Source organism: Trematomus bernacchii, unplaced genomic scaffold (genome assembly GCF_902827165.1).
Source record: "Trematomus bernacchii unplaced genomic scaffold, fTreBer1.1, whole genome shotgun sequence".
Taxonomy (NCBI): Eukaryota; Metazoa; Chordata; class Actinopteri; order Perciformes; family Nototheniidae; genus Trematomus; species Trematomus bernacchii.
The window spans coordinates 1,204,580-1,229,510 of record NW_022988176.1 but is presented as its reverse complement, the minus strand read 5'-3'; the positions used below and the strand labels follow the sequence as shown (position 1 = coordinate 1,229,510).

General features: G+C 41.4%; 1 protein-coding gene across 3 annotated transcripts; it reads right to left on the bottom strand.

Annotated features, from left to right (window-relative positions):
• Positions 1–23,029, bottom strand: homer1b (homer scaffold protein 1b). 3 transcript variants are annotated; one of them, XM_034122382.1, is made up of 9 exons: positions 22,617–23,029; positions 15,237–15,393; positions 13,146–13,277; positions 11,017–11,109; positions 7,166–7,314; positions 1,687–1,843; positions 1,416–1,526; positions 1,244–1,324; positions 384–624 (listed from the first exon to the last, which is right to left on the bottom strand). In XM_034122382.1, exons 1-9 carry the CDS (start codon positions 22,634–22,636, stop codon positions 433–435), a joined length of 1,092 nt encoding a protein of 363 aa, XP_033978273.1. In that variant the 5' UTR covers positions 22,637–23,029; the 3' UTR covers positions 384–432. The 3 variants fall into 3 exon arrangements, with proteins under 3 accessions (XP_033978272.1, XP_033978273.1, XP_033978274.1); XM_034122381.1 differs by lacking the exon at positions 22,617–23,029 and having other exon boundaries at positions 1–624; positions 15,237–15,702; XM_034122383.1 differs by lacking the exons at positions 384–624; positions 1,244–1,324; positions 1,416–1,526; positions 1,687–1,843; positions 22,617–23,029 and adding an exon at positions 5,801–6,884 and having other exon boundaries at positions 15,237–15,702.
• Positions 23,030–24,931: the final 1,902 nt, after the last annotated feature.

Genomic DNA, 24,931 nt, shown 5'->3' with positions numbered 1-24,931 from the left:
GCTGTGATGCTGCTCTCCCGGTCAAACAGCAGATGGCACTGAGGCACAGATCTTTAGTTTCACTCCTTTTTGAAAGTGTGTGGGTGGGTTTAGGGGGCAGTTGCTGAATGCCAAGACAGGCATCCAGAGAGATCAATACAACCAAGGTCACGCCTACACCAGCCAATCAGAAGGCAGGACGAGGTAGTCCCTGTGTTGTGTCATGAACTACAGGAGTGCCTGCGGTGGCATGGAGTTGATGCCTGCAAGGTAAATCTGGGGATTAGCTGCCCTTTTTGATCAGAATCAGAATTGGGGCAGTGTGGTGTCTCAGTTTGGATGTGTGTGTGGGGTAAGGAGGAAGGTGGGGCATTGTGGGTAGAATCTGTGTGGGTGAGATGGGGGTTTAAATTATCATATGGCTCTGTCTGTGGAGATGAGGCAGCTCCGCCTCTAGCTGGCCTCCTCTATGAGCCGGGCCAAGGTGTCTCTGAGCTCCGTCAGCTCAAAGATCTTCCCGTCCAGCAGCTCCAGCATCGTCCGCAGGCTCTTCCTGAAGCTCTCCTGCTCCTCCTGGTTCTCCTCCAGCCGCTGCTCGGCCCCCGACAGCTGCTCCTCCAGCACCCGGCTGCGCAGCTCTGTCTCCTGCAGGACCACAGACAGCAGTGTTTGCAGGTTTGTGTCATCAGAGGGGGGTCAATCAGTGGTGGAATGTCACTAAGTACATTTACTCGAGTATTGTAAGTTTAAAAGCTAATTTGTGGTACTCACTTTATACTTCTACTATTCACGATTCAAAAATAAATGTTGTTATTTTTACTGCATTAAATGTATGTACAGGTTTGGCTTCTAATTACTTAACACATTAAGATGTTAAAAAAAACAAAAGAGATACAAATTTGTTTTATTATAAATTAAACCACAAAACAGTTTATATCTGATTGGGAGAAAATAAATTGGCATCTATCAAAAGATTCAGTACATCTTTAATTTATTTAATTTATTTTGAGGATTGTTTGTAATTTTTTAAAGATTGTTTTGCATTGGGTTCTTTTAAATTCAATACTTCAACTACATGTGGCTGATCATACTTACATATTCTGAAGTAACCCTTTTAAATGCAGGACTTTTACTTAGAACAGGGTATTTTTACAGTTTGGTGGTAGTATCTGAAAGGATCTGAATACTTATACCACCGTCAATAATACTACTACGATTGAAGTAGGCGTGTTGATAATCATGTGATCATCTTTGTATCACTCACCTCAAGTTTCTGGGTTAGGGTGTCTTTTTGCTCCATTAGGTCATTCATGTTTTCCAATTCCTCTTTCAACCTTTCCATTTCCTGGAAGACATAAAAACAGATTTATAGGCTTTGCAGAATACATATAGGGCATTGAACATAGACATATAGACTTCCCCACACAAATACACACCTCTTCTTTATCCCTTAGCGTGTTCTCCAGCTCCTCTATGGTTTGGTTGAGTTCAGTCTTCTGGGATTTGATCACTGGGCTTTGGTTGCTCTGGCACTCGAGCTCTGTCACCTAAAAGGAAAAGATGAGGTACTAAAATGAAGATCCATGGTGAGAGACGGACTCAACAATAATCTCTCATCCTTACTCCACATCATCCCTTCCCAATCATCTGTCCTGTCTGAGTTGAATGAATAAAAGCCAGCGAGCATTTCTTTGCCCCGTCCCTCACCCGTTTGTGTAGTCTCTCGGCCTCCTCCTGGTAGGCAGCCAGTTGTTGTTTCCACTGTTTGACGTTGGCTGTGGACTCCAGAAGAGCTGCCGTTAGCTTGGCATTGTTTCCCTTTAGTGCCTCCAGCTCAGCCTCCCAGTGTTTTGTCATGACGGGGCTGCAGAACAAAGGGATGTTCAGACTGTCACTTTACAATGACGGCACATCAAATGGTTTTTGTTGTCATGCTATAAATGTAAGATGTGTCCGTCTAAAAACTCACAATGGCAGATTCTTCAAAATCAAGCAAGCACTGAATCTGTATTTGTTCACAACAAATCAGAATCAATATTGTTTGTAAGCGAGCATTTATACATTTATAGGATCAAGACCTCCAGTTTGTGGGTCTCTTTGTGGTCTTCTGAGTCTTGCTATGGTTGCTTATTGTCTCTTCGAGTTTGTTTCGTTTCACTGTGTGGTTGTTTGAGTCTCTATATGGATATGTTTTTGATCATTTTGATTCTCTTGAAAGCTTTTGAGTTTCTTAGTGGTCTAATTTAGAAGAAGAAGATAGAAGATGGACGTTTATTAATCGAAATTCAGTTTCCACTCTGTCGTACACACACATGCGTTTTTATACAGGTACATACAGTACACACAGTACACACTTTTTACATCATGCACATACATATACAAATACACACACAGTTATATGCACACATGCACATGCAGTTGAGAGGTCAGAGCGGAGGAGGCCAGTCTAGCCGGCGCCAGTGAGCAGTTGGGGGTTAGGTGCCTTGCTCAAGGGCACTTCGGCAGTGGCCCAGGAGGTGAACTGGCTCCTCTCCAGTACCAGTCCACACTCCGTATTTTTGGTCCGATCGGGACGTGAACCGGCGACCCTTCGGTCCAAAGTCCAATCCCCTACAGACTGACCAATTTGGGTCTATATGTGTCTCCTAGTTGTTATTTTAAGACATTTTTTGTCTTTTTCTGGTCATTTTGAGTCATATTTTGAGTCTCTTTATTTTTATGATGTTGGTTATTTTGCGTCTATTTTTTGTAGGTTTTTGAGTTTCTTTGTAGTCATTTGAAGTCAATTTGTGTCTCTTTGATTGACATTTTGCAGGTGAAGCCAAATGCCCTCTGGACACTGGGCTTGTCCTGATGGAGCCCTTTTAAAAACTCCTACTTGTTTCCATGCATCCAATCATGAAAGCTGACAAAGGCTTCAGTGAGCACTCAAACTGGAGCTTGTCACTTCCTGACATGAAGCTGTGAAACCAGCTGTCTGCAACATGAGTTGTAATCCAGGATTATATCCTCTTGCTGGCTGGAGCCTAATCTGGTCCAGCTACTCACAGATGAGAAGATGAGATGAGCGATAAGGGAGAAGCGATTCAATTGCTAATGGGTGTGAGGGAGAAACAGGCTGGTGGAGGGTCAGGATAGTTGATAGTTCAGAATGAAAGTGTAATATAAGATGTATGTAGGAAGTCAACTTTGTGGAGGGAAAACACTTCCGCTGTATATCTCCTATCTGTATATGAGCACTGCAGGCATTCATTTGAGTTTTACATAATGCCCACTCTCTGTCTCTCACATAATGTCCGGCTTGCGCGGGAGAATGTATGAGAGACCTAACCGTTGTCGAGTACCGACATCAAGTCAAGTACCTTTGAAAAGGAGCTCCTACGCCCACATACTTCACAGTAATTCCTCCCAGCGGTGGAAACACAGAAAAGCACAAAAGGAAGCTAAGCTCGCTCAAGGAGTGATGAGGTTCTGTGAGTGACCCGTAACAATGTTGTTTTCAGTTTTGTTCTGCCCCCTCACTTGCACACACACACATATATAAGCTCACACTGCAGCAGTACTCCACTATGCCATTACACCCACTCTTTGAAATGTAAAAGAGAGAAAACCCAGATCATATTCACGCAGGACTCCCACGGCGCCTTCTTACACAACAGCCACCCCCTCTGTGAGTGTGTCTGCGTGTGTGACGCATAGGAGGGAGACGACACTTCATCCTACACATGCACATATCAACTGACACACAACCACTCACACACACATGGAGTGATGCTGTCACCAAGGCACACAAACCCTGCCGATGTATAAACCCCACACAGCAGCTCGCAGAGCAGGAGAGCAGGAGAGACGTCAAGAAGTGAAGATGGAGACAGACGGAGAGAGCAAGGGAGAGCGATGGAGGGACAGAAGAGCAGAGAAAAGAGTGCAAGATGTTTTGACACTGGTGTTCGTCTTCATTAAATAAGTCTGAAGGGGGGAGCAGAAATCTGGCTGAGGACAGCAGAGCAGATCTGGAGGTGTGAGAGACACATGGAGGGTAAGTTAGCGGTGACTGTGTCAACGGAGATGATGTGTGTATTTACATCATGATTATTTTAGTAGCTAATGATATTTTCCAGTTGCTTATCATAATGTAATTGTGTTATAATTCAATTTTTTGTCATGCATGGGACCATTGTAATTTTAAACTGAAGCTTTTTTTCTCCTGTTTGTATATACTGTACTTAAAATTGTAAGCCAGTTTTTGAACAATAATTTAATAAAATCATAAAAAAATCACAGACTCTTTTGTATATTGTAGAGAAGATTGCATCAGTGTTACAGAGTTTTATTTTGATCTGTTTTTCATCTTTTCCATGTGAACAATATTTCAATTTAGACAAGAAACACCAGAGGAAACATTTTGTGGTGCAATTTTTGTATTTTTGTATCACATTTTATACTGTTTTATTCTTTAAATTGTTGTTTTAAACTTAATTTCTTTGGAATTTTGAATGTTTTTTGTTGTTGTACACAATGCATATCCCCTCATGACCTCAATAAAACATCAGCACACTGTTTTGTGGTTTACTCTTTCACAAAGTTGGTATAATTCTCCTCCCAGGCTCAATAAAGCTGCCAGGCACAAAACATAAACTCAGTTTCTCCTTCTCCCTCTCCTGTGTCTGCTGTGTCCTGACTGCGGTGCGTCGTCAGGTAGGTTCTTCCTCCCCACAGAGCACTTCAAGAAGAAGGGAGCCAGAGCGGTTGCCATGGCAGCACTGGAGGAACGGAGGCGCTCGTGGCAACCTGACGTATGACATCGGCTCCATCTCACAAAAGCCTACCACAAAAACCCACCGAAAGACGCCTACACCCTCCAACATGAGGAGACCATGCCCATACAGCCAAGGCAGTCCCAACTAAAGCTCTTCCAATATTCAGAAGCCCATTCAACTCGACTCCACGCCTACATCCTGCGATATAAAAAACCCTCTCACAACCATGCAAACAGCTACATCTCATCCTACTCTCTCTTCCTCTGCCCTATGCGCCCCTACAAACCCTCCTACACATCCCCGCTATGCAGCAGCGGGGTGTATATGTTATGGAGATAAGTCATCATCTAATTCTTGTCACATGACAAACCAAGAAAAAAAAACGACCGCAAAGTGCAGGTGTGTTTTATATGTATGTCTGAACCCTCATAAAGTAATAAAGTTACATTTCAAATATAATGATTCTTTTCTTTGGGCTCCTAAATTAACTATAAGTGCATACACTGTTTCAAAATTAAAGGAATTAACCGCAGCTTGAGGCAAATGAGAGGCTGATTTAAAAGGTGTTAAGACAAGTGAGATGATATTAAATAAAATAAATATTAATAATAGAGAATACTGAAAAATAGAGGGTTATGTGGTCAAATCATGGACGGTCCTAACATCAACCCTATCTGCATATGCCTCTGAGAAATGTGAGACTGAGGTTTGCTTGTTAAGTCCATGCTTGCCATGGTGAATGCTGGGAGTCGACCCGGTCTCCCACGCATGCAGCATTAATAGAAACATCAGCAGGGCTGCAGCAGGCAGTGGGTGTCCTCTCTACGCTCTCACTGCACACTCAGATCTGTGTAGCCTCACAGAGTTCATGATGTAGCGGTAGGGATTTCTAAGCATTTGCACTTGAGCTTGTCACAGCTTTACAGACTTAAACACACTAATACAAAAAAACCTGTGTCTCTTTAGATCCCTGTAGTGATATCTCAATGTCAAAAAGATGTGTTAAGCCTCCTCTCAGACACCCATCGCCAAGCAAAAAAAAAGAACGATAATACATTAAGCGATTGATTGATATCTTTAATTAATAGGAATCGCAGCCAGAGAAATAATGAAACGAGTGGCACAGGATTACAGAGATTTTACAAATGAAAAGACCCGTGTACAGTCGACTACAGTTGACAGTAGAAAACAGGGATATTTTCTCTCCTGAGAAAGAAACACTTCACTCACTCAAATGGTTCAAACTCATCGTGCATGCCCTCCTGTTCAGTTTATTGAGTGTGTTTGCAGTTGGTGGGTGCTTATGTATCAGTGACTCATGCACAGACTTTATACAATGCGCCTCTCTCTCTCTCCAGCTTCTGACAAACACACTCTCTGTGTGTCTGTCTGTCTTGCTCTTTCTCTGCCTCCCACTACCCACAGAATGTTATATAAGTCTTACATAAACGCTTCATCAACACCTTTTTGGTGAACCTCACAGCCGCACCTCTTCAGGAAGCCATTATACAAATCAAACATATTTACATGGAACTGTGACCGCTTTGTCTTACATAATCTATTGTATATAAACCAGTATTAACAATCACAACAAATATAAATTGTCCATTTCAATATTCAGTCTGCTAACAGGACACAAAAACATCAGGAATGTATACAGTGTAACAGTAGTGCTGCATGCATAGAGGTGACACCGTCACATAGTCCGTAATGCACCAAACATAACAGATTTTAATTTTAAAAGATATTATTGCATTGCAGTAGGCAAACACAGAACTATAGATATATGTACGTTTCTGTACCAAGCATGCTCAGATTGGTTAAAGTAACATCTCTTGCTGGTCCATGTGAAGTGACAGCGTGTGAGTCAGATTGTCACTGATATAATTCATTGCACCATTATACCTCCCGACTGGAGTGATGTCGTGCTGCTTTACCTTATTAGTTAGCAGTTAGTAAACAAGCAGAGCACCAGGATTTGTAAAGAGGACCCTCCCTGTTGCTGACCTGCACCAGGCTCTAACTTTTGGGAAAGTTTGTGCCTGAATTTTATTTTTAAATGCGTAGTTATGGTGTCGCAGTAGTCAGGACTTGTAATGACATCCCTATCAGAAAGAGCAGACCCGACAAGTCTTAAACTGCTCCCTAGAGAGGAAAAACACGAGAGAGCAGCATGAATAGAGGAAGTTCACTACCATGCTGACATGCAACATATATAGGCGCACGCAGACGTAGAAGAAGTCAGGTACAACTTCAGTGTTTCAGACAAATAGAGTAACAGAGAAAAAATCTGAATAATTCATCTATTTTAGTATTGTTTGAGTGTATGTATTCTGTGACAGTGAATGTGTGGTCAGACTGTTAAGTTTGTGTTGTGGTAAACATGACAACACGGGACAGTGAACACATCACGCTGTGGGGTGTACCTGTGTGCGAAGGCCAGGGCGTTCTGAGACGGCTCTGGACGGGAGTCTAAGTTTGGAGTCGAATCGCAGAGGTCATCTGTGCCGTTGATGGTTTCCATGGGCGGGGTCACCGGGGTCAAAGGTGACGAGAGCTCGCCTCCTGGAGACTCCTACATGAAAAAATAAAGGTATATAACTATGACTGCTAGTTAGACATCGAATAATCAATCAAACACTATTAAATGTTTTTAATAAGTGTATATTTCACAGTTAAGATGAGGCACATAACAAAAATCCTTAAAAAAACTGACCAAATTGCTTTTTGAGAAATTTCCCTATAAATGGACATTTGTATGATGCCTCCTATTTTCGTTTCAATTTCTAATTTTCTTAGGTCGAAAAAACAGCCAGATTTTCTACGTTTTAAGTTTTTAATGGTATCTGGTTGTTTTCTGCTATCACAAGCCATCATGTGCTAAAATAGAGAATCTTTTTAAGGCTGCAATTTACAACAATTTTCATTGATTTTCTACAATTATTTTCTATTATCAATTAATTCAGTTATATTCATAAAATGTCCCCACCACAGTCCCAGGTACATTTCTTTTTTTGTCAGCACAAATGCTCAAAATAAATAGTAATATAGTGAAATGATTATCTTTGAGAGAATTAATTAACATTGATTTAAATAATAACAGATTATCAACCTTGATAAATGACTACAATTAAACAATGTATCAAAACCGTTAGCAATTATTTTACTACTACTCATTTCAGTCCTACAACACTTACTGAAAGTGATTCATTATGATGAATTTATATACAGTAAAATAAAATGAATTATAATTAACGTGAGAGATTTTGACAACTTGTTATTACAAGAGATGCCGACTAGATAAAAAGCCTCATGCATTTACCCTTTTCCTATAAGGAGTTTACATGATGGAGGTGTGTGTGTGTGTGTGTGTGTGTGTGTGTGTGTGTGTGTGTGTGTGTGTGTGTGTGCGTGCATGCGTGCGTGCGTGCGTGTGTGCGTGTGTGTGTGTGTGTGTGTTTAGGGGTGATGGAAGTGGAGGTGCTGCCTCTCACTCTGAAAGCTCTTGCTGCGTCCTAGTGAACAGTCCTACGTCCCTATAGGCCATTAAATAGCTTACTATAGCACTGGGACATGGCAGAATTACAGATTAAAGCTTATCTTTATATCCCATACAACCACAGAATTATACGAGGGACAAATCATTTAGCTGCTGCTCGTACATAAAACAAAGCTATTAAGACTCAGGGCTTGGGCACAATGCAGCGGCACAATGGCACCGCCTGTACGTCACTAATGGAGGAGAAGGAAGTGAGAGATAACAGGGAGATTATGACTAGCGTTACATTTTGCGATGCACATTCATTAATATACCATTTTGTATCTCTTCTTGATGCTCGTCTACTGGGGTCTGGCCTATTGGGACCAGCATATAGCATTGAGCTCTTTGTTTTTCTCATCTTGTTTTAGTAGAATTCCTCTCTCCTGTTTTCCAGTTTATTTAGAGCAGTGTTTTTCACCTTTTTTTTACATAAAAAAAAGACACATTGTAGTCTTATACAGCATATATACAATGATCCTTTAATGACAAGTCTCTCAATTTGTAGCTAGTTTTGAGAGCTCTCTCTTTGTGTTTTTTCTCATTAAAGTGACCCGTTTCTCAGTTTGTTAAAGCAGACGACAAAATAGACCATGTTCTTGTTTTAAGTGATTTGTGTTTCGTTTGGAGAGGACGTTTAAGCGTGCTTGGAACCATGGCATTGTTGGATTGTATTGGCAGCAACTAAATCATATCTTTTGGAGCGATTAAGTGAAGTTGGACAATTTCCCACGGCACACCTGACGATCTCTCACGGCACACTGGTGGTTGTTAATCACTGATTGAAAGGAGAGAACAGAGAAAGAGTAAGGGCTGAAACAGTGATTTTCAGCAGTGAAACAGAGCAGCTTGGGTAGAGGCAGCTCTGCAGGCCGCAGCCTCTACAGTGTGGAGGGGGGGGGGGGGGGGGGCACGCACATGCAGCCTTCAACCCCTGATGAGAGTGCAGCTGTCCACTTGGCTTCATTAAAAAACGTCCCCCATGGGAAGCAGAAGGGACTGTAGCATTTCTGCACACGGGGGCCGCAGCATTCATTGTACGAGTAATAGAGCGCAGAACAACAGGGGGGCCGCTCCCCGAGCCTCCATAATGAACAGCCAAGGACATGAAGCCTGCTAAGACCCTTTATTTTAAAGAACAGATTTCTCTGGGGATTCTTCCCAGAAACAAGATCATTTTCTCTAAGATGCAGTCACACATGCCCTTAAACCTAGCATTATTAGATATCTCACACAACAAATACCCAACATACAGGCTAATTATACTCTCCAAATTGAAGGGGAGTCCACGGACAACATTTTCTTTTGATGCTCTTTTAATGTTTAAGAGAAAATACCATATTGGTGTATATAATATATCTATGGAGAAGTGGAGGTGGAAGGTAACGTCAATTTACTGCATAGTACTGCATTCAATCACAATTTTGAGACACTTTTATGCTACTTTTTACATTTAAGAAATAGTGTGAATTTAACATTTATTTGACAAAAGTAGATATTGGTTATTCTTTGGCTTCAGTGTTTATGTTTGTGTGTACCTTTACAAAAAAGCAGTTTCTGGTTGGGACCTGTTTTTTTTTCAGATGTCTATGAGGTTTTAGCAGTTCCACCAAAAACACATTTACCCTTCTCATGTCCTTACCCGTAAAATAATCTATTATTTCACCAAAAAGCAAGGACTCGTAAAAATCACTAACACAAATGTTTGCAGCAAAACTATCGCCCTTGACCAGTTACAATGGAAATATGTGACACGTGTGTGTACACATTGATGCATAAGATATCAGTCACAGGACTTCCCACTTTTCTGTGGAACAAATATTTCCACTTTTGATACTTTAAGTACATTGTATTGACAATACTGTACTATAACTTGAGAGGAAGGAAGATTTCAGAGGAAGGACTTGTGCATAGGTTACTTAAGGATTTGAACACTCTTCATTCATCAAGTGTCAACTTAAAGTGGACCTATCATGCTATATTTGAATAATATATTGTAGGGCCATACCTATATAAAACATGTCTGTGAAGTTTTTTTTTCAAAATACCAAACAGATCATGCATTTTAGCCATGCCTCATTTCGCTCTATTTGCTCTTTTCCAGCCCAAGGGCTGATTCTGTGAGAAGTCTTCTTCGCTGCTTTTGTGGCAGACTACAGCGCCACTTACAGGCCTGGCATATGTACTACAGCGTCTCCAGCGCTTTCGAGCGGCAATGGCCGTGGCCGTGGCCCAACCCCCCATTCCCCTGATAGGTGGAGAGTTGCCCATATAGGCGGAGCACCCCTTAACTGACGTCAGAACAATTTCAAATCTGTATCAGCTCCGTTGCAGCCCCGTTTTTAGAGATTTGGGTATGGAGGAAAAGAGAGAGGGTTGTGTTTTCTGACACTTGGTGAGTTCCCTGGAACACCGGGGACACATATTCATGTAAAGACGTACAAAAGTGGATTTTGCAGGATAGGTCCCCTTTAAAAAACAATTCTACTTGAACATATTTGGGCATCTCGTTCCTCTCAAATATTTTTATTTGTTTTCTAAATTTGGTTCTATAACTTCAACCTGTAGTTATTCAAACTAAACAACAACAAATAAACACAATCGTTCTTTGTTGACCTGTTCACCAGCTGCTCATCATCACACACAGCATGCCGTGGCAGGAGGTCATGAGTCGGCTCACAGAAAGGTTAAGACTTGTGTGGGGGGGGCGAGTTTGGAAAGTGTGTGTGCTGATCGTACCTGAGAGGGAGACATGGCCATATCCATCTTCTCTTGACTCTTCTCTTTAGCGAGCCGCGCCGCTTCTTTATACTCCCCGAACTTCTCTGCAAACTGGACACAGAGGACGGCCATCAGTATGGACAGTAATTATACTATACTGTGGTTTAATCTGTTCAGTAAAGCCATATGTTCTCACACACACACACACACACACACACACACACACACACACACACACACACACACACACACACACACACACACACACACACACACACACACACACACACACACACACACACACACACACACACACACACACACACACACACACACACACACACACACACACACACACACACACACACACACACACACATAGAGAGAGACAGAGATCAGTGTGTAATAGGTCAGCCGTGAAGCCAGAGGAGGGAAGGGCAGAGGCGTTGCCAATAACAACCGACAGTTGAACTTAGAAAAGAAGGCCCTTACCCACAATGCCTCAGTCGAAACATGAGCTATTTAGGTCACAGTTAGTAACCTCTCTATATGGACCTCTACACACACACACACACACACACACACACACACACACACACACACACACACACACACACACACACACACACACACACACACACACACACACCACACACACACACACACACACACACACACACACACACACACACACACACACACACACACACACACACACACACACACACACACACACACACAGATCAAAGTAGACTGTGTCATTGTGTTTTCCTGTAGAGTTTTTGTGTTTAATCAGAAGTGGTCAGTGTCTGAATTTGATCTCCAGGGTTATTTTAGTCGAGAGCAAGGATACATTCATCGAGCCCAAAGCAGTAAGGTGAGCTCAGCTCTGAGGGGATTTGAACAAATATAAACACCCTGGCGCACAAACACACAGATACATATCCCCTATGTCGCTTTAGGGTGTGGTGATTCCCCGACAGTACTCCTACAGAGTATTATTTTATATTCTGTACTGCAGAGAGTGGAGAGGAAATCAAATTGACGACTGGTGGAGTTGCAATGAGTAACTTAATATCATTTCACTTCGGTGCAATATAATAGTTCTGCTACAGCGATCTAAATGCAGTTCTCAGTGTAAGTGCTACAGGAGTGTTGGCAACGCAGTTATCTGAGAGGAGAATCTGATTATTTTTACTTCAGGCCGCAGAAAGTACTTCTAATTGTCTGGTGAGTGTCTGTTAAAACTGCTCTTCAGACACATTTCTCTCAAGGTGTAACATCAACTGTAAATCAATAAAACCATACTTGTCTCCAAGAAGTTGGGAAAATGAACAACTATTTTTGGAAATGTAACTTTTTTTACTTTCATGATTTATTATCTTTGATTATTGACAATAATGTTTGATTGAGAATTTACAGAGCTTTAAATAAATAAAATGTATCATGTTACTGTTAATACTTCACAAATTGTAAATTAGATTAAGAGAATAGAATATTATTGTAAGTATTAACAATAGTGGTTAAAAGGATGGCAAAGTTATCTGCTTCTTCAATGAGATTATTTTCCAGTTTCTTTACTTCACTTTGACAGTAAATTTAATATCTTGTGGACGATACAAGATACTTGAGTATGTCATTTCATAAAACAAATATAATATATAAAATAATCTACAATAAAAATAGTCCTTGGTTGCAGTCCTTGCAGTCCTTAGTTGCAGTCATGTAACTAAGGACTGTGAGCCGCCCCTGTTCCCGATGGAGCTGAATCATACTGCAGAGGAGCAAAAATTCACTACCTACTCAAACACACACACACAGTTAACACAGATATACATAACTTTCATAAACACACAGAAAAAGCCTCATTAGGGCTTACTGCTAAGAAGATTCTACACTTTTAAGGAAGCTATAGCAGTTAGAGCAAAATAAATTAGAAATACCATCCACTCTTGGGGTCCGCGAGAGAAGAGAAGCCGCCCTGAGATTGATGCTAAAAGGTTTATAGTGGATACTGTGTGTGTGTGTGTGTGTGTGTGTGTGTGTGTGTGTGTGTGTGTGTGTGTGTGTGTGTGTGTGTGTGTGTGTGTGTGTGTGTGTGTGTGTGTGTGTGTGTGTGTGTGTGGGCAGAGGAATGGGGGTGATACCTTGGCTAGATGATGCTCGGTGGAGAATCCCAGGCCGTACACCGTGTTGGCTCGACTGTCCGCCCACTGGCCAAACTTCTGTGAGGTCTTTGTGAACGTCATGTTGGGACTGATGGTGCTGTTGATTATTGCCTGCAGGATAGAAGCAACCCACTTAATACTCATTACATTAATGTTATTACCACAGTGTATTTTCATATGTGTGTGTAAGACAGATAGTGGTGTTGAGGAGAATTTGTATGTGCTTTTTTTCAATTTCTGAATGAGGAAGATTATTCACATTACAATTTAGGAATATATATGACAACAGCAATGAGACATTATTTAGTTTGAACACAAAATGTACACATCAAAAGCTGAAGCAGTTGGTATTAATGCCTTAAACGTGGGTCTCTCAGACGTTTCAAACAGTATTGAAGTAGTGCCAGAGCAATTAGCCAATTAATCGATTGATAGAAATGAAAAATGAAAAAAGTCAGTTATTTAACAAGGAACAATCTTTAAGCTTCTCAAATATAAGGATTTTTTCAGATTTATGTAATCGTAAGTTGAATGTGTTTGATTAAACAACGTCTTTCAAGTCATCACCTTAGGCTTCTGGGGAATTTGGAAAATGTCTTTTACAAATGACTGCTAACAGGGTGCTGCTGCATTGCACTTAAAAAACCAAGGATTCAGTGGTCCACCAGTAGTTGAAAGTGCAATACAAAAGCAAAAGTGATTGATCTTATGGTGAGAAACTGGGAAAGTGTGTTAATCGAAAAAACGTAAACCACAGAGTCTGAAAGTTGGTAAATGCTGACAAACTTAAAGATTTAAGTTAAAGGGTGAGTCTGGCTATATTTTAAATGTTTCTTTTTGTCAATTAAAAGCATGAAAAGACCAAAACCGAGAATAACATTTCTGTGTGCTATAGACCAGTGTTGTTGTTCGAAAACTATTTATATCATAACCATAATGATCAAATTGGGTAGGTTAATATGAGTCAATACATACACCCTCCAACTGCCAGAAATCATTACTAGTGCACCAAAGCCGCTGGCAAAAATTATTTGCTTTTTCAGTGACATTGTCTGTCTGTCTGTCTGTCTGTCTGTCTGTCTGTCTGTCTGTCTGTCTGTCTGTCTGTCTGTCTGTCTGTCTGTCTGTCTGTCTGTCTGTCTGTCTGTCTGTCTGTCTGTCTGTCTGTCTGTCTTAATAGAAGGCTAGATCTTATTTAACCTCCATTGTTAAATAACTGTTATGGAAAACAAATGAATGGATGACCAATTAGCAGAGTTGTGTCGCGGTTGGCATCAATACATAATGACGAGTTAAAAGGGGCAGGAGTCACTCATTGTGTGTGTGTGTGTGTGTGTGTGTGTGTGTGTGTGTGTGTGTGTGTGTGTGTGTGTGTGTGTGTGTGTGTGTGTGTGTGTGTGTGTGTGTGTGTGTGTGTGTGAGGGCTGTGATTTCTACATGCATGATTTTTTCTCATTTCACCATCAGCAGAGGTTCCCACACCTGATTTGAGATCATTAAATCTGAACTCTGGGACATGGCTTTGCTGCCCCTGGTCAATGGATTCACACTTTTCCGTCTTTGCCGCTCTGGTTATTTTTCTACCTCCAATTCTTCTCAGTATGTCATCTGTTTCTCTCATTAAACTTCCCCCCTCCTCTGTCCATAATTGGCGGGGAGTGTGCATGTTGGTGACTGGTCCCTCCCTATAAATCAGACCATGCCCGGCAGAAATATCCCTTCTGGATGTCTAACAAGAATATCCTGAGACTTAAAGTGTGCAGACGGACACACACAAATACGGTAGTTGCATGCAAACACACAATGAAACATGAGCTGTCATCCTTGAGACAGTCTGCCACATCGAGCTCTTTTAAGATGTGTCTGAACATTAAATCGCAGTGCAGAGCTTATAACATCATTAACACTCGGTAGATCATAGTGGCACTAAAATCTCCTGGAAGACTGTTTGACGTCTTAATAAAACATGTCAGCTGGCAGAAATTAAAATTAACAATGGATGCAGTCTGGGAGGTATCAAGAGTTGTGTGTGTGACAAAGTGTGTTAGGCATTCAGTCACAACCCCTCACCTTGGTGCCATCCAGGCTGATGATGCGGTAGACATTGCGCGTACTGTCGTAGAAGTACGAGACGGTGACGGCGTGCTTGCTGGTGGGCAGCCAGTTCTTCTTGGTGTTGGGGTCAATCTGGAAGACGTGGGCCCTCGTGCTGTAGATGGGCTGCTCCCTGAAGGGGACGAAGAAGAAGTGGTGAACCTCTTTGTGCTGCAACACTAACGTCTCCCCAAACCCACGGCCAGCAGCGCAACTCCTGCTGCCCACGGGGGACTCAGACCGCCCTGGCACACGAATGACCAACTCGCCATCCTCCATCGTTACGCCACAGAAAGAGAGGCTGCCAAAAGACTACTACATATACACATTGTCTACACCTGGATAACAAGCTGCTGTCAACCTAAAGCAGAGTTCCCGCATAACCCTTAAAGTCTACTCTTCCACTCGTACATTGTCGTACTTGTAAACCAATACATTAAACTCAAACAGCTCACATAAACTCTCTGTCTTTCACTTCCTGTAAGTCAGCTCCGTCTCTCCGTGCTCTGATATGGAAATGCTTGCAGCACTGAGCGAGGGTCACACAGGGGAGCACAGAAGGGGAAAGGAGAGGGTTTAATGCTAAATATAGACAGTAGGCCACGGTTAACCAAGAAAGACACACCCCACTGAACTACAGTTTCCACACAGACACACATAATGCATGTGCATATATATAAACATGAGCAGACTATGAAACAGAAGTGGTGGAATCATACATCTGATTGTAAGTGTGCCTCTGTGGCTTGGATCAAAACTCCATTGTGGTTTAAGATGAGTTCATTCCTTATTGACCCCTGGATGATGCTCATAACAGAGTTAGGATTCACCCCACTGTATATTGTTGGGGATTATATAAAAGTCATCTTTGTTTTTTGACCATTAACTCATCTGTCAGTAATGCACCGCCTTCACTCTTTGTCCATTTACCCTTCGACTCCTCGGTATGCTCTTAACATGCCCTTGTATATTTCAGCATTGTTGGGGCTTTTTGGGTAATATCTACAGTCAGTACACACACACACACACACACACACACACACACACACACACACACACACACACACACACACACACACACACACACACACACACACACACACACACACACACACACACACACACACACACACACACACACACACACACACACACACACACACACACAAAGTGCAGGGTGCAGAGGGAGATATTCTGGGCTGGCAGTGCTGGTGCTGGCAGAGCAGGAGATAGAGAAGTGCTTACACTGCACTGAGGGGGTGATGGGGGACATCAAAGGCTTGCTGTATAAATGAATATAAAAATTCAGCAGCAGCACCCCTCCTGTGTGTGATTAGCCAAGACTGGGAAAGAAAGAAAAACATGGAGACAGGGAAAGGGGAGAGAGGGAAGTCAGACAGGAAGAGAAAGATGGGGAATGTGGAGAGTAAGGGAAGTCAGAGAGTGAATCTGGGATGATAAATGCTGCTTCATAAAGCTGCTTGTGGAGTGCTGTGCGCAAATTATCATAATCATCGACAGCAGTGTAAGTGGCAGAACTGTGAGTCACTTCAACTCCCTCCAATCACACATCACACAACCACGGCCTGTCCGTATGATCCGTGCAATAGCCGCTTGGCAACCAGCATCGTTTTTCATTGCATAATGTGATGGAGCTGTGGCAAGTTTAGTGATTCTTGTTGCTCGATTGTGTTTGGACCAAACACAGCAACTTACTTGTGCTTTGATTTTTACATATGAGCGCCTGAGCCAAAGAGTTTTATTCCAGAACAACACCCACCAGTTGTAAAAAAAGACAAGAGAAAGCAATAGGCCTACTTACTCCTACAACCAGACTTTTGAAAGGCAAAGAATAAATGATCGATTGAATCTTACAAAATATATCGGACATTTAATTATATTTATATATTTTCCTCTCCTAAAACACAGGCATATCCAGAACACAAAAGGCATCAGGCCCATTATAAATGCCCCCACTTTATTCTACAGTGATTCTGGTCTGAGCCAAATAGCCTGTCAGAATGACTTGTTATGGGATTGCATAGAGGTCAATTAAGAACACGTTGATCCTCTTGAACTCAGCGAGAGGTGAACTCAGGCGCTATCAGTGAGCTGCACAGATTTAGCATCTGGGAAGAACAAAAGCAGCAGATAAAGCCTTAAAATGCTGTCTATCTTCCAAAAGAGCATACAAGAGAGTGCATGTGAAAACAAAATCTGCCCATGGCACTATAACAAGGGAAACATGGTCTGAACAATTCAAAATGATGAGGAAAAAGAAAGTGAGGAGGGGTCATTTCAGTGTAATGCGCAGGCTTGGGGTGGTTTCTTCTTTTCTAAGGTCACATTGTTCTGTTGTCTTATATAATACACCTCGGTAAAACATCTTAGTGACATTTATTTTCACTTGTATTTATTTGGATTGCATTTGATATTGAGGAAATCTAAATCAGGTTACATTACTTTTATATTGTTATACTCAGTTTACGTTACTGATTACTTTCTTTTACAAGTAACTATTAAAGGTCCCATGTCATGGCCATTTCTACTGATCATATTTCCATTGTTGAGGTCTACTAGAATAGATTTAAATTGTGCAATTTTCCAAAATCACATTGGTTTCTGATACAGCATCTCTGTATAGTATGTGTATTCACCAGGTATCAGGGGCGGATTGGGACTAAAAATCAGCCCGGGAAACTCGACCGGTATTCCCAATGGCCAGTCCGCCCCTGCCAGGTATTCACTCTGTCCTAAACGGCTTGTTGGAGCTCCTGCCCCCCCCCCCCCTCCGTGTGAGCCCAGTGTGCTCTGATTGGTCGGGACGTTGCGAGGCTCGTTGCTGCGAGGAGCGGACAGGCTTCCGGGTCGGCGATACAGCGAGAACAAGCGAAACTCATCCCGAGCACACACAAACACTCACAGCCTAAGTAAAAACAATAAGTGTGGCTTGATATTGAGTAAGAAAAAGGTTTATAACGCTGTGAGAATGGGTAGAGCATTTCTCCGCGATCCCAACTTGTCTATTACCAGCGTTCAGGGACTCCCTGTTAGTTAGCCAAGGGATCCTGGTGTGTGAGGTGCTCCGCGGATTGGTCCATTTGGGCCAATCCGGTCATTTGTTGTTAATTTGGGTGTTCACACGTCACAGAACCCAGGAAGCAAACAATGGAGAATGAGAAATCTCCAACGAGGCGTTCAGGGGCAGCATAGACAGGTCTTTTCTGTGTTAGAGTTTTACTTGCTACTAGGGCTGTGCGATTATGGCAAAAATCATAATCACGATTATTTTGGTCAATAATTGATATCACGATTATTAAATACGATTATTCATTGACTTTGAAAACATCCATTTATTGAACTTTTAAATACAAATAATAATTTGAACAGTATCTTTTTAACTGTTGATTTCCCTGAGCGTATAATTCAACTGAAAAACCAATACAAAAATAAATAAAATAAATGATACATTTATATTTACATTTAAATAAATAATATCAAAATAATAAATACCAATAAACAAGATCAACAAATATTTTGGAGCGCACTTCAACAAGCTACTAAACATATATAAATATGATAAATACAAATAAATTAGATCAAGTATGTTGCAGTGCACTGTCACAACCTAGCAAAGCAAAATAATCGTTTTTTTCGATTATGTTGTTTTCGTAATTGTGGCAGGCCAAAATCGTAATTGCGATTAAAATACGATTAATTGCACAGCCCTACTTGCTACAGGGTGTACTTTGAGGGTTTGTGACTCTGCAGACCGTTTACATGCATAAAAACCTTCATAACACACAAGGGGACGGGTAATAACCGGAAAAGCATGACATGGGCCCTTTAATTGTAACAGAATACATTTTTATAAGTAACCCTCCCAACCCCGGTAATGCGTATAAGTGGTCAAGGAGAATGTGGAAAACACAGAGGAGGAATAAGAGGAGGAGGTGTTTAGCATGCGGAGTGTAGGCATGACACACGGGCAGGTGATGGAACGTGAATGTTAAAACAGAGAGAGAAGGAGGCAGAATGAGAGAGCGAGGTAGACTGATGAAGTGAGAGAAGAAGGCCGGGATGAGGAAAATGTGGAGGAGGTGATGAATGTAGGAGAGGATGAGAAGAAGATGAAGGAAGTGGGATGCTCTAAACTGCAGCTTGTGCGATATAAACAATGATGTGCGCCGCTCATATGAACTTTCAGGAACCTAATAACAGTTTTTAAAGGAAAAGCCTGGTAAAGTGTCAAACAGCTACATGAGTAGGATGTGTGACACTTTGTTGTGGGAGGATAATGATGATGATGATGATAAATGGATGGATGGATTGTGTAAGAGTTGCATCAAGAAAAGCAAGTTGCAGTACGTTCTGTTGTATAATATTATATATAATATAACATAATAAATAATTTTTTCTACTCATATGTGATACAAATTCCTTGTATGTGTAAACCAACGTGTCAATAAACTTTACTCTGATGTGATCTGGGCAAGTGAGTACTGAAACATTTTCTTTTTAAAAGTAAACCTTTCATTTCATGTCAAATGAAAGTTATGGCTTTAAGCTTTCAGTCAGCAGTGGTACGTTTTAGAAAACAGAGAAGAGTGAAACAAAAGGTAGACTGATATAGAGACAGGGTGATTGCTCTGGGGTAGGTTGTGATTTAAAGGGTCAGGACAGAACAATTGCAACAAAATAATCTAGGCTAAATAGTTTTGATTTTATTTGCCAAGGTTTTGAAACCTTTCTGTCTTCACTCAAGTATAATCGAGGTGAATAAGAAAGTTGTTTGATCTTTAAACAGAAAACGGAAAACAGAAACATTGCCTCAGTCAGTCTTGACTATCAAAATGTGAACCGTTTTTATTGGACAAATTTACTTCCAAATAAATAGTCCCCATGAGAACTTTTCAAATGGATGTTGGAGGATTTGAATGGATGTAAACTATTATGTAAAACACACACTTCCTGAATGGCTAGATTGTATTGAATTTTACAATCAGAGTGAATTGACCCTTTAAAATATGTCGAACTGTGGCACACATATCAACCCAGCACATGGTGACATAGGTATTGATTGGCAAACAACACTGTACCAATACCTACAAGGCATTTCACATGAGTACACACACACACACACACACACACACACACACACACACACACACACACACACACACACACACACACACACACACACACACACACACACACACACACACACACACACACACACACACACACACACAGTCCCAACAAGTGTTGCTTATATAGCGCCTTTTGAGCTTCACGGGATTGATGCAGAGGTGCACACACTCATTTGAGTACGAGTATGTTACTAAACAGCTTGCACACACACACACACACACACACACACACACACACACACACACACACACACACACACACACACACACACACACACACACACACACACACACACACACACACCACACACACACACACACACACACACACACACACACACACACACACACACACACACACACACACACACACACACACACACACACACACACACACACACACACAGGTTCATCCCAGGAGATTTCGCTTTCCCTTGCCAGCTCTATGTTCATCCCCGTCTCTGAAGAAATTGTCTTTATTTCCAGATGTCTTCATTAATTCAACAGAGTAGCGCTTGGAGGCAAGTAGATCTTATTTAAGGTAGAGAGAGATCATTAATGAGAGAGCTCCCTGTTGCTATATCTACTGGGAGCGGCTTCGATGACCTGAGTTGTGCCTATGAACACACACTCTCTCTCTTTCATACACACACGCACACATCACACCCACACAAACAGGCAAAGACAGGCAGAGAAACTCAGTCCGTCAGTGCATTAATTGTATTTGCCCAAGGAAGTGAGAGCGCATCAGAGAGTGTTGATAAGCATCTCCAGTTCTCGTCCAACTCTAATGTTCTTCTCTGTGCCATTACCATTAGAGCTGTAAGTGACTTGGTGTTCAGCCATGAGGCCGGAAGTGAAATATGACTCTATCTGTGTGTGCCATTACCACGAGATTGGCAGCCAGACAACATATCTGTAACTATGAACGATTACATCTCATCTGTGGTATTCAGACTTTAACACACACTGCATGCAGCATAGTGCTCTGAATTACAATGTATTCCACTGCTGATCAATTGAGTCATTGGGTCAGTTGCATAACAGTAACTTAGTCACCAGTATGGCAGAGCCCAGTGGAGAGCTGCAGCTGAGTGGGAGACTGCTGAATGATGTGCTGCCTACACTGTAGGAGGGCAGAGTGGGAGCCTGGGAAGCCTCCAGTGTATTGTAAATAGTTAATGCAGAAGTTTTGGCTGATGCCTTGAAATCGCACCATGCTTGTGCCATATTGTTAACCTCCTGCCGTGCAATTAATCACAATGAACTGCAGGAGACAGCTGTTAATGAACGACAGGCTTGGTGTGGGGAAATGGACCGCTGAGCTCAGGGTTAGGGGACATGCAAATGAGCGGCGCTGCGCACTAGGCGGATATTTCACCGATGGGTGCCTGGTGTTGAGGATGTGTAAGGTGGCGGTCACTGCCATAGAGACAGGAAGCCACTTTCTGCCACTGGAGCCTTGTGAAGCACACTGACATTCCCCTGCTTCTGATATTATAATGTTCCCAGACCTTTTTTAGCAAGACCCGGAACAGGATGTTCATCACACCACAGATCTCTGAGAATATTGGAGAAGAAATGCTGTTGTTATACATGCCTTCTTTCAGTATTACATAACTGTCTGTAATGTAGGTGGGGAGTTAACAGCAGAACAGAGACCTAGGAAAAAAACCTGTATTCACTCTCATTGTTCTTGTGCAATAAGAGTGAATTAAAGCCTTGCTTCATGTCTGTGAGAACACCCAATCACTTCTACTTTGGGAATCATTGCAGATTTACCCACTATATCTTGATCCTAAAAGTTTGATGATGGAGCCACTTATGCACCAGTATATGAGTGACAGCATGTAGGGCCCAACGTATATTTCTGTTTCACTAATATATTATATTCAAAGGAGAGAGAAAATAAATGCCCTTCATTAAATGACTGAAAATACATTGTTTTAGTGTGCAGCACATCAAGGCCCTGCAAAGATAACCTACTCAACCACACATGCACAGCCTACCTGAGCTATTTAGGCAATAAGACGTCATGTAAGACACAGAGATACATTTTAAAGCACACGCCCGGGTCATTATTGTGTTATGTGGTGTGGTTTCTAGAGGAGAAGTTCATACCCTGTGAAGCAGCCGTAGCTGGTATGAATACAGAAAGGAGCGAAAGGGGGTCTCAGTCAACCCACTGGATAATAATCACACTTACCCCATTGTTATGGTCGACATTGCAGCGGTCTATGTGTTCTCTCTGGCAATAAAAACGTATATATCTCGGATTGGCCGCTGCGTATCAAAGTCTTCTCTCTACACGACAGGCTTCAATTTATCACCGTCGGTGCATCTGCAGGAATTTGATGACAACTGGTCCATTCCCCTGCGCTGTCACCGCATGAAATCACACATACATGTCGCTCTGCACATGGCACGGAAGTCAGACCTTCTACTCCTGCTTTGGCGCTGAGGGCTTGGTGATGGAGCAGCTGATCCAGCGCAGAGTCCTTTATGGAGATCCGAGATAATTGTCGCGTAAATTACAGATCCTCGCTGGAAGGGTGGAGAAGCCTTGCTGCCTGAACTGGGAAAGACAACCCTCATTTAGCCACTAGATAACGCACAGCATCCCACCGTCCACCCGCCTCCCTCTATCTCTCTTTCTCTCTCTAATTACCATAGGCTCACACCCCCACTCTCTCATCCAGACTATTTCACACCCTTACCAGTGCATTTCTAGAATAAAGCCAATTTCCGATTTTTCTCTATGACTAAACCTGCAGTATATATTCTGCTTATGCAACATCGATTTTATTTTTAACTGATTCACATCGCTCCTGATCAATGCTGATATGTGGAGAGTCGTTTGCATAGAATTAACTATCCTTCCGTTTGGCTGTAAGAGTGATTTATTGATCTAAGCCTATCCGCACACCCCGATGTGCACCCCGCCCCCAAAACCGCTCCACATCTGGCTGATGAGTCCCCGCTTCCCTCCCACTCAGATCACTGTCAGTATTGAACTGCCTACGTCACGACACTGTCCTCCGCAGTGACGTCACTCGATGCTCGAGGGACTGATGCCATTTGACGCGTTATTGTTTTATAAGAAGTTTAGTAGGAAGTGGCCTACGCCTACTCACCAAATACTCTTAAGAAAAATGTTACTCCATGGCTGTATTATGCAGTGTGGAAGATTCAGGTCTTTTACTAAAAGCAGAACAATAATCTATAAAATAAAATACTGTGCAATATATACTATAAACAGTACCAGCTACTTATATATTTGTATATGGTTTTTAAACTATACTGCTACTTATTTTAATTTAATTTGACCATGGAGCACCATGTACGTGTTATTTGTTTTTTATTATTAATAATATGTGACTCCTTTTTTATATCATATGTAAGTATACTCTTTTTAATGAATCTGCACTCTTGCTGTTGTAATACCCTTCATTTCCCTGTTGCAGGACAAATAAAGGAATTCTGATTCTGATAAAAGATATTAAAAAAACAAAAAGATCCTTCTTCCAAATTGCTACTTAAATACAGAAGTATTATTAGCAAAATAAAAGCACATAAAGTATCGAATTAAAATATCTCATTTGCTGAAAGGCTCCGTCTTAATATATTAAATAACCCAGTCCATTTTAAGGCTTGGGATTGTGTATCAATAAATCAATTGTTGTTGGCATCCTCTAAACAAAAGATAAATCAAATTGCTAATCTGGATATTGCTTTAAAATTAAATTATGTATATAAAATTATGCATGCACTATTGTGTATGAACTGTAAACATTGTTGGGATTTGATGTGATTTATTTGTCATATTATAATATATACATAGATCAAACACTGTCAAGTAAACTATAGATTTCCTCCATTAAAAATGTATGGGATGCTGCTAGACAAAGTAAGAGAAGAGCAAACAACGTCAATCATTTGTTAAATGTGCAGATTAAGTGCTCGTAACATTAATGTCAGTCGTCTTCTCATCACTCTTATCTTTATCTCATCATTGATGAAACATCTACACCATGAAAAGCAAAAACACACCCTAAAATAGAAACCATACGTTGCATCATTACCTATTTTTTTAATCTTACAGGATAAAGACTTATTGTATTCAGGTGTGACTCTGAACACACAGAGCCTTTTTTCAGCCTCTACCTGTGTAAAAAAAAAGTATGCAATTTGAACAATAAAAAAGCAATTATTATAATGGACAGTCATTAGGGAGAAGATCTAATGCAGACAGAGAATTGTAATGAAAAGTTACTAAATAATATTAAGACAACTGATCTCTGATGCCCTGTTGACAGGAAACTATCCGCTGAAAATTGATCCATATTGCTAATTTTACACAAACTTTCCGCAGTTATTGATAAAATATGTTACTTTACATTAGTCAGGTATCATCAGTTTAGTCATTGATTGTGAAGGGGTCCCTTAAGGGAAAAGGCTGGGAACCACCCTTAAGCTGCAGCACAGAAAATAGATCATGCCCAACCTGACCACAGCCAGTCG

What these genes read in the sequence shown, in the direction of transcription:
- homer1b (XM_034122381.1), bottom strand. Translation starts at nt 15,539, where the DNA reads ATGGAGGATGGCGAGTTGGTCATTCGTGTGCCAGGGCGGTCTGAGTCC. An exon ending in TGGCCATGTCTCCCTCTCAG is followed by an intron (nt 7,315 to 11,016) that starts GTACGATCAGCA and finishes TTTTTCATGTAG; the next exon opens with GAGTCTCCAGGAGGCGAGCT. An exon ending in CGCTAAGGGATAAAGAAGAG is followed by an intron (nt 1,325 to 1,415) that starts GTGTGTATTTGT and finishes TATGTCTTCCAG; the next exon opens with GAAATGGAAAGGTTGAAAGA.